This window comes from Gossypium hirsutum, chromosome A11 (assembly GCF_007990345.1).
Source record: "Gossypium hirsutum isolate 1008001.06 chromosome A11, Gossypium_hirsutum_v2.1, whole genome shotgun sequence".
In the NCBI taxonomy this organism is placed as follows: Eukaryota; Viridiplantae; Streptophyta; class Magnoliopsida; order Malvales; family Malvaceae; genus Gossypium; species Gossypium hirsutum.
Genome location: NC_053434.1, coordinates 4,904,831 through 4,916,068, shown reverse-complemented (window position 1 = coordinate 4,916,068; position 11,238 = coordinate 4,904,831). Strand labels below are relative to the sequence as shown.

The 11,238-nt window shown below is 31.8% G+C and overlaps 1 protein-coding gene across 1 annotated transcript; it reads right to left on the bottom strand.

The window, feature by feature from the left end:
* Positions 1–1,065: 1,065 nt before the first annotated feature.
* Positions 1,066–2,523, bottom strand: LOC107943872 (basic leucine zipper 4). The gene has a single exon (XM_016877688.2). The coding sequence runs from the start codon at positions 1,842–1,844 to the stop codon at positions 1,278–1,280; it is 567 nt and encodes a 188-aa protein (XP_016733177.1). The 5' UTR covers positions 1,845–2,523; the 3' UTR covers positions 1,066–1,277.
* Between the last annotated feature and the right edge of the window lie 8,715 nt (positions 2,524–11,238).

Here is an 11,238-nt window from a genome sequence, read left to right as displayed (position 1 = left end):
CTTCCAATAATCTGTGATTATTACTTACCTCCTTGCATTGATTCCTCCTAGCTAGAGTGCATTTATTCAAGGCATGGCTGACGATGCTTAGTTGGCACAAGAAATTGTTAGTAGGAAGAAGTTATTCCCTCAAAATAGATCTCCAGTTAGCTAGATTTTGTACTAGATATTGCTGATGCTATGGGTCTACTAGAACAATTTGTGGGACTGGCTGCATTACGTTCTCTATCTCTTTTAATGAGACTTGGTGGGGTTCTTTAGGGGAGCTAAGCCTAAGGGTCTTAGGCAAGAGGATCACCTGCCCGCCTACCTCTTTCTCATTTCAATGAATGTCTTGCAATTGAGCATGTGGGATATTTATATTTTACCCAAAATGTCAAAAAATAAAACCCACTCATCTTTCATTTGCTGATAAACTTTTGATTTTCTCCACGGCCACTATGGATTCAGTGGTAGGGCATCTTGGACCAGTTTTCTAATATTTCTAAACTTCAATTACGATTACTAGCTGGATTGCGAAGCAACTCAGTTATGCAACTTATACCATCTGTGATTATATCCAAATTTGTTGTTCATTTTACCAAAAGCAGTACTTCAGAAATAATGTGTACGTGTTATATATTTTTGGAAAGGCAAGAATGATGCTACCATAGGAGCCAGGGTTAGTTGGTTCCCTAAATATGAAAGATATTCTTGCGGCTGAGGGTTCATTGAGGATTGCCTGGTTGTAGGCACACACATATATATATATATGTGTGTGTGTGTGTGTGTGTGTGTCTTGAAAGACGAATCATTATGGCAGGTTTCAGCAAGTGGAGATAAAAGCTGATCAAGTATAGAAGAGCTGCAGCACATTCATCTACTTAATCATTGGGGGACGGCCATTTTTCTTTTTATATCTTTGAGACAATATTTTTAGATTTATATAAAGGTAAATGAGTTTCAATGATTTGCTTTACGCACTAGCCACTAAGAATGGCCCAAAATGATATAGACATAAAGTTAAACGTGAAGTGGGAAAGCTTAAAACTTTGTCGACTTTTAAATACTAACAAGTAACAAGTAAAAACCAACAAAAATCTCTTATATATATATATACTAAAACCAAACACTGCACTAACTCTAGCTTCTTACACTAAAATACTCTGGTTTCTCAAAACAAAACCATTTCTTTTTCCATCATCCCCTCAGTTTGCGAAAGTATTAATATATCCTAAAAGTAATTAAACCCACCATTATCATCAGATTATATATATTACGTATGTTTGAATCCATGTTTAAGTGATTAATGGTGGGGTTTGATCGGACATGACAGTAGCGACGTTATTGCATGGCCATGCCGATGAAAACTGCTGCAGTTGCTTCAATAGCAAAATTTGATGTATGTCCGATAAATTTCGTCGGAGAATACTATGTTCAGACCGGAGGCGGTTGTTGTCTGTTGCTACACGGTGACAGTGGCACAAAACGAGCCTCAACTGGTTGGTCAGTTCTCTGTTCTCGAGTTTAAGCCGGTTCACCTGGTTCCTTAAGTTTTCTAAATGCTTCTGTTTACGCATCCGTGACCTCCTGGCTGATTCACGGTTCGATATCATGCGTCTCCTCTTTCGCTCGTCGATGACGGAGGAATCCGGTTGGTTTGGTTCATCCGAACCTGAGTTCGAATTTGTATGGCCCTGGAGTGGTTCATCTGAAACGGAACCCAATATTGCGGGTTCTATTGTTTGGGAAATGGAGAGAAGTTCCGAGCAATCCCACGGCGTGAAGCCGCTTTCCAAAGCCAGATATTGATCGTTGTCGAACATCAAACCGGAGGAAAAAACGGTCGGAACAGTGGACAACATGACTTTACTAGTGCTAATAAAAATGAAAAAAAAAGAAAGTAAAAGGAAATAAATCAAAAGCTTGTAAAAGTATATGGGAAAGGAAGGAAGGAGGAGAAAAGGGAAGAAATGCAGCGTAGGAGGCTCATATTTATGGATGAATCCTGAGAACTGTTGTGGGCTCCATGTTACTTCATGAAAATTCAAATCAAGGGTATTTTTGTAAGTATGTCCCTTTACATACGTGTATAAACTGTATAGGTGTAAAAATAACTTCTCCTATAAATCGAATTTACGTATTCCTTTTTTATATTTTTATGAGGAAAAAACCAAAGCGAAAAGTGATATGAGACAATGCTACTTTGGAAAGGTCTATTTTTTGCTTAGTCAGCAAGAAACAAATAGTGTGGGATTCATTCTAGAAACGTGGCGGATTGTGAGAGGAGGAGAGTGAAAAGAGCCAATAGTTTGGGAGGATGCTGACGTGGAGCCAAGCATAGGTGGAAAAAAAAAACTGGGATGGCAAATATGAAATAATAGGTCGTCATCGGCACTAAACCGGTCTCTTACTAGTTCTATAAGAATTTGTACATTTACCAAACCGACGCGCAACCTTTTAGAGTTTGATAAAAATATAATATTAAATATTAAAAAAATATAACTATATCTTCTTTTTCGGTACATAAAATAGAACTATATTTAAACCTTACTTCTTAAATTAGTTTTTTATTTTATTTTATTAACAATTAGATTATCAAACATGCACAGTATGGCTAAAAAACTATAACGTATATCTATAAAAATTTTATTAAAGAAATTTAAATGTAATTTTAATTAAAATGATAAATGTAAAGTTTCATATTCATAATTATTTATGTTTAAATTTTATTATGTATTTTTATTCTTTTAAATTTATTTAATATAAAAAGATAAGTAGACAACTCATAAAGCATATTTAAATTATTTGTACTTGTGTAAATATTTTGTTATATAAATTTAAAATATGGGTGTTTTTAAATTATATGTAAATGCACGATTAAGTTGATGTTACTTATCAATTCGATCTTAACTCAGCTAACTAATAATTAAAAAAACTTCTTTTATAATATAAAAAATATTTTACCAGGGGCATCGGGAGGTGAGGCAGACAAGAGTGAAATTATATTTTAGCTCTTATCAAATTTTATGACTTAAGATATGCTTAGTTAGGTGGAAAAGTGAATGGATGAATGGAAGAAAAGAAAAAGTAGAAAAAATAAATAAATTTTAAGTGTGTTTGGTTGAGAAGCAAAGTAAGAGAAATAAAAATAGGAGGAATGATCATTTTTGCATAAAAATCAAATTTCCAAATTGGGATGACGATGGGAGAAAAAATGATAGAGATGTGCATGTTAGTTCAAGACTATGTATTTTTTAAATATTTTATTTTATTACCTATACCAAGTAATGGATGAAAAGAGAAAGTAACTTTCTTTACATTTTTTCGTCTCTATTATCAAACGCACCTATAAAATTAAAAACAATATATGTTTTCTATCATCTTAGTTTTTCATGCCTTCGTTCTTCCAATTTTATTTCTACCTTATCAAGTAAAAATTTAATCCTAACCTCCTCCAAAACTTTTTTTAGCTTCGCCCATGCATTCTATGAGAATATTGTTGTCTTTTTAAATTATATAAAATTTTAAAAGTCACACTTAACAGGATTCGAGTCTGAAAGATCAAAATTTTAATGTCTTAACTTTAATATTTTAACTAAAATTTCATTTCATTTTAACATTTATTTTTTTATAAATATATTTGTTGCTTAATTTTTTACATCCACATCATAATTGAGTGTGCCATGATCTAATTTATATTATATTTGTGAAAAATAAAATAAAATAAAATAAATAAAATAAAGAACACACAAATTTTACGTGGAAACCCTTTCGGGAAAAAACCACGGGCAGAGGAGAAGAAAATTTACTATGTCGAAAAATTTAACTCAAATACAAGAGGAATAGACTATGTCTATTTATAGGCTTGCAAAGCCATATTCTAGTAGGATTGAAACACCTTATCCTAATCAATATAAAATAGATGGAGTTTAATAAGGTTTAAAAACCTTATTCTAAAATAAAATAAAAGAAGTCTAGTTCCATAAGGATTTTACTTTTATTTTATTTTCCATTGTATTTTATTTAAATAAGAATTTGAGTCACTTAATTCTAACAATCTCCACCTTGACACAAATTCTCAATGAACAAGTTCTTCATCGCGAACTTTCAATAAACAAGTTCTCCGCCTCTTCCATAAAACCCCTTAAGGGTTTAACTTCAACAATGAACACCAACCAAGTCTAAGCAATGCTCAAACTTGGTTATAGGAAGTGGCTTAGTCATCATATCTGCAGGATTTTCATGAGTACTAATTTTGCTCACAACAATATCACCACGAGCAATAATATCATGAACAAAATGATACCGAATATCAATGTGTTTTATTCTCTTATGAAACATTTGATCTTTTGTAAGAAAGATGACACTCTGACTGTCACAAAATACTGTGTTGATTTGAAGGTCTTCATTAAGTTCACTAAATAGTCCCTTCAACCAAATAGCTTCTTTACAAGCCTTAGTAATCGTCATGTACTCAACTTCAGTGGTAGACAAAGCGACTGTAGTTTGCAAAGTGGCTTTCCAACTAATTGCACAACCTCCGATTGTAAAGACGTAACCTGTGAGAGATCTTCTTCTATCAAGGTCTCCAGCAAAATCAGCATCAACATACCCTATAACTTCATCTTTAGTTCTTCTAAACTGTAAGCAAACATCAGTAGTGCCTCGTAAGTATCTTAAAATCCACTGAACTGCTTTCCAATGTTCTTTACCGGGATTTGCCATATTTCTGCTAACTGCACTGACTGCATATGATAAATTTGGACGTGAACAAACCATAGCATACATGAGAGATCCCACTGCACTAGAGTATGGAACATGTGACATGTACTCAATCTCATCATCTGATTGAGGAGACAAGGCCGATGAAAGTCTGAAATGGGCTGCTAAAGGAGTACTAACAGGCTTAGCACCCTGCATATTGAACCTGCAAAGAACTTTCTCAATGTACCCCTTCTGACTTAGGTACAATTTACTTGCTTTTCTATCTCTGAGAATCTCCATACCAAGTATCTTATTTGCTGGTCCTAAATCTTTCATCTCAAATTCTTCACTTAGTTGGGCTTTAACCTTTCTTATCTCTCCTTTATCTTTTGCTGCTATCAACATGTCATCAACATAAAGAAGTAGATACACAAAAGAACCATCACTGTTTTTCTTAAAGTAAACACAACTGTCTAAACTACTTCTTTTGAAATCATGAGAAGTCATAAAGGAATCAAACCTCTTGTACCACTGTCTTGGTGATTGTTTCAAACCGTAAAGGGACTTTCTCAGCAAGCAAACATAGTCCTTTTTTTCTGAGACTAAAAACCCTCTGGTTGTTGCATGTAAATATCTTCCTCAAGTTCTCCATGCAGAAATGCAGTTTTTACATCTAACTGCTCAAGCTCCAAATCATGCATGGCCATAATACCAAGCAAAGCTCGAATCGAACTATGCTTAACAATTGGAGAGAACACATCTGTGAAGTCCACTCCTGGAATTTGACTGTAACCCTTTGCAACAAGCCTTGCTTTATATCTCGGTTCTTCAATTCCTAGAGTCCCTTCTTTCTTTTTAAACACCCATTTACAACAAACAACCTTTTTACCTTTAGGAAGTTTCACAAGGTCCCATGTTCTGTTTTTGTGGAGTGATTCCATCTCTTCTTGCATAGCAAACATCCACTTTTCTGAGTCTTCACAGCTAACCGCCTCAAAATAATTAGATGGCTCTTGATTCGCATCTATATCTTCAGCCACATTTAAAGCATAAGCAATTAGATCAACCTCGGCATACTTCTTTGGAGGTTTAATTTCTCTTCTAGTTCTGTTTTTGGTGATAGAGTATTGTGGTGAAGAAGCAACTCTATTCTCAATTTTTGTTCTGACTTGAGGAGTTGACTCTGTATTAATCTGATGCTCCACCTGCTTTTGATTTTCTTTATTGGAAGAGTCTTTAAGAGATAAGTTAGGTAGCATAGCAGTTTCATCAAAAACATCTCTGCTAATCACAACTTTTCTATTTTCAGGACACCATAACTTATACCCTTTTACACCAGCTTTATAACCAAGAAAAATGCATTTAATAGATCTCGGTTCCAATTTTCCATTATCAACATGAGCATACGCAGGACACCAAAAAATCTTTAAATCAGAATAATTAGCAGGATTACCAGACCATACCTCTTGTGGAGTCTTTTTCAATGGCAACGGATGGAGATCGGTTGATCAAAAAACATGCAGTAGAGGCCACTTCTGCCCAAAATGCCTTCGGTAAGTTGGCATTTGACAACATACATCGAACCTTCTCCATGATCGTTCTGTTCATTCGTTTTGCAACGCCGTTTTGCTGTGGAGTATGACGAACTGTCAAGTGTCTCATGATCCCTTTTGACTTGCACAATCTATTAAACTCATCAAAACAAAACTTTAAGCCATTGTCTGTGCGGAGGTATTTTATCTATTTTCCCTTCTATTTTTCAATCATAATTTTCCAAGTTTTAAATGCGGAAAACACATCGCTTTTCTACTTCAGGAAAAACGCCCAAACTTTTCTGGAAAAATCATAAATAAAGGTTAGCATATAATTAGCTCCACCTCTCGAAGGCACTCTGGATGGCCCCCACAGATCAGAATGAATATACTCCAACGTTCCCTTCGTGTTATGGATTCCTCTAGTGAATCGAACTCTCTTTTGCTTCCCAAAAACACAGTGCTCACAGAAATTCAGTTTGCAAATTCCTTGCCCATTAAGAAGTCCTCTTTTGCTTAATTCTGTCATGCCATTCTCACTCATATACCGTAGGCGCATATGCCAAAGTTTAGTAATATCATCATCTGACAAGGAAGAAGAAGCGACAGCTGCATCACCAGTAACAGTAGAACCCTGTAAAACATATAACTTGGCAATCTTTCTCTCCCCTTTCATCACAACAAAGGACCCTTTGGAAATCTTTAAAACCCACTTTCAGCTGTGTATCTGTACCCTTTTGAATCAAGAGTACTTAATGAAATTAAATTTCTTTTCAATTCTGGAACATGCCGCACGTCACTAAGTGTTCTGACAACTCCATCAAACATCTTAACTTTAATTGTTCCAACACCTGCGATTTTACACGAAGCATTATTTCCCATCAAAACAACACCTTAAAATACTGTTTCGTAAATTGTAAACCAATCCCGATTGGGACTCATGTGAAAGGTGCAGCCTGAATCAAGTATCCACTCCTCGCTTACTTTAGAATCATTGACAGAAGCGACTAGAAGTTCACCATCGCTGTGGTCTTCTACAACATCAGCTTCACCGAAATTTTCTGGTTGTTTTCCCTTTTGATTCGCAGACTCTCTTTTAATCTTATTTTGTAGCTTATTGCACTCAGATTTAATGTGCCCTTTCTTCTTGCAGAAGTTACAAGTTTTACCTCTGTTTGAAGACTTCGATCTACCCTTAGATTTACCACGAAGATTATGTTCCTGTGTCCTACCACGATCATCATCAGCATTCTGATCTTGTCTCCCATGAACAATGAGACCCTCTCTCTGAGAGTCGGGTTTAATGACAAGATGCTTTATCTTATCATACGAGGTTAAAGAATCATAAACCTCATCAACTGTGAGAGACTCGCGGCTATATAAAATCGTGTCTCTAAAGGTTGAATAAGACGGGGGCAACGAACAAAGTAGATTCAAACCTAGATCTTCCTTATCATACTGAACCTCCATGGCCCCCAAGTTTGAGAGGATTCTTTTAACACTGTTAAGTTTTTGTGTACAGACGCACCTTCCTCCAAACGATGAGCATAAAGACGCTGCTTCATAAGCAACTTGCTTGTTAGAGTTTTCGACATACATATTTGTTCTAGTCTCTTCCATAATGCAGCGGCAGTTTTCTCTTTCATCACATCTTGCAAAATTTCGTTGGAAAAATACAGATGTAATTGTATTAATGCCTTTCGATCCTTACGCTTCTTCTCTTCATCTGTTAATGTCGAAGGCATCTTATCTATCTCTAGTAGGGCATCCTCCAAATCCATCTGTGCAAGAACTATTTGCATCTTAATTTGCCACAACGCAAATCTGGTGTTGCGATCCAACAGCGGAATTTCATACTTCAAAGACGCCATTATCGTGATCGAGATGAATAACCCGGAAGATCTGATACCAAATTGTGAAAAATAAAATAAAATAAAATAAAGAACACACAAATTTTAAGTGGAAACCCTTTCGGGAAAAAACCACGGGCAGAGGAGAAGAAAATTCACTATGTCGAAAAAATTTGACTCAAATACAAGAGGAATAGATTATGTCTATTTATAGGCTTGCAAAGCCATATTCTAGTAGGATTGAAACACCTTATCCTAATCAATATAAAATAGATGGAGTTTAATAAGGTTTAAACATCTTATTCTAAAATAAAATAAAAGAAGTCTAGTTTTATATGGATTTTACTTTTATTTTATTTTCCATCGTATTTTATTTTATATGATGTAGAATCCTAAACCATGTTTATATTTTTCTTTCTTTAATATTCGTTTTTATATTAATATCAATTACGAATATTTTGCTTTTTATATTAATTTTTAGAATTAGATCGATAATTAAATTGATTAAGCCATGTTTGATTGGTCTAACTGATTTAATTAAAAATCATTAAAAATTCAGAAAGAATCTAATTCAATTTATCCATACATATTCCAGATACAATCAATTTAATAATATTTTCCATTTAATCCAATTTAATTAAAAAATCATTGGCTTTTTCAATTAAATTTTATTATTTGAAATTTTTTTTGTTATTATTTGACTTTTTTGGTTAAAAGTAAGTTTCAACAAAGCTAAGTCTACGTCACTCACAATTAATGACTTAAGATTATAAAAATAACAAAAAGTTTGGACATTTGATTTTAACTTTTATAATATTCAAAAAAAAAATCTAAGATCTTTTCGAAATTAAATAAATGAATGTTTACGTTTAGGCAAATTAATATATATCATTGCTAGTCATATTATTGGGACATCTAAGAGGTAGATATAAGTCATTTTCGTTACGTAGACTATTATTGAAACTTTTATTCAACATAAATCCAATCGAAAAATTAACAAATAATAATTTTTTATAAAAAATAATATATTACGAGAATTATGTAAGTAATTTAATTTATTTTAAAAATTAAATAAAAATCATTTTTTTTAAGATTTGAGTTTTAACACAGGATATTTTAAAATTATAATATTTTCAACTTATTGAAAATCGAATTGCGTAAATAAATTTTATTAACTTTCCTGTTTTTCTGCTTATTGCAATTCTTGCATAAGTACTTACTCTCAATCATTTATGCTCATACGTTGTTTGTTACTTCATAATTGTTTCGAGTGAACAAATTTTTTTTTTTACATTTTATATTACTTTGTTTATAATTATTATTTTTCAACAACATTATTATTTAAATATTTTTATATTATTTATATTTCTTTCACTTATATGTTAGATATACAAATAATACTAGCAAATATATATATTGTAAGTACACAATATACATTTGTTTTACATGTGTCCAACCTGCAACTAAAAAATATAAAGTGTAAACAATAAATATGATTTAAAGCACTCTTACATTAAAAGTAATTCAACCTTCTTTATTATTATTAGGGTGAAGTATATCATTAATTATTAAATTATAATAATATTTTTGTTTTGGTCATTTATTTAAAATAAGTTACAATTTGATTATTGAATTATTTAAAAGTTTTTATTTAAGTCACTGAACTATTTAAATGTTTTTATTTAAGTCATTCGACTTAAATAAAAAAGAAAACATACCTTAGATCAGTGCAAACAGAAAAAGTCATATAGCATGTAGGTACATCACTGGATGAACTACATTGCTGATATTGACCCCAAAAAAGAAACAATAGATACAACTAGTTCATGAACAACTAAACATCCCACAGCATAAAAATTGGATAGGTTCAATATATATGGTCATTGGGTCCTCTTATAAAGATCTTATTAAATTCATCAAGTTGTTCTAAAGAATCAAATGGCCAGTTATTAATCGGCTCTCTATAAAATACTCATTTGGATGCAAATCTTAAGAGCAATGCCAACTATTTTGGGCCCCGGTGATGAACAAAGCAAGAAAAATAATCAACACTCAATATGTTTATACAGTTCGATTTCTTTACATTTGTGGGCCTTGCCCGAAGAGATGATCCACTATTTTAGCAACTAGTACAAAAGTGATTACAACTTCTAAGTGACTACAAAAGTAAACATTTATGCACGCATTGCAACAATTAGACAATTCTCCTCTAAGTTTTCCCTCTAAAAACTTGGGACAAAAACCAAGTAATGTAATAACTCAAATTTTACAGTTATCGGAAAAAGTGTATTTTCGAGTCTCCGTTACTGAAAAATGGATCCATAAATAATTATAATTTTTTTTAAAAAAGTTAATTGAGTGGTTAATTAGAGTTTAATTAAGTGAATTTAGCTTAATTAAGGATAATTGATAAAAAGATTAAATTGAATAAAGTGTGAAAGTTTAATTATAGATTAAAAAAAAATAAAAAGGACCAAAATAGAAATTATACCATTTAGCATAAGTGAGGCAGCATATAAAGTAAAAATCTAAGATTTTTACTTAGATTTCAAATTATAAAATATATATATTTATTAGTAATAAATGATATTAAATTAATTTATTATAATTATATTATAAGATATTTATATGATAAATAAATTAGTACAAAGACAAATGTATAGTAAATAAAATATACAAGTGTATGGATAAAAATATATACATTTGTAAAACAAGTATTAGATATTAAATAGATATTTATTATATTATAAAAGATATTTATTAATTAAATAATTATATAAGATTTTATATGATAAATATATTAAATAATGACAAATGTATGGTATAAATGAATACAAATGTACTAATAATGTACACATAAATAAATAAATAATACTTATTATTTAAGTCTAAATACATGTATATATATATATGAAAAAAGAAAGAAAAAAAGAGATAGAAATGAAGAAAACAAAGCAAACGAAACAGAGGGCAGGGGACGGAAAGAAAGAAAAAGAGAAAAGAAAGAAGAAAAGGGGAAAATTAAAGGTGTGATGCTTGGAAGTTTAATAGGTAAGTTAATTTAGCCCTTTTTATTTAATTTTGATGTTTTAGAAGCTTTGGAATAAGATTTTGATAAAATTAAGTTGATATTTTGAAAGTTAATAGATTTATAGATAATGTTCATGTTG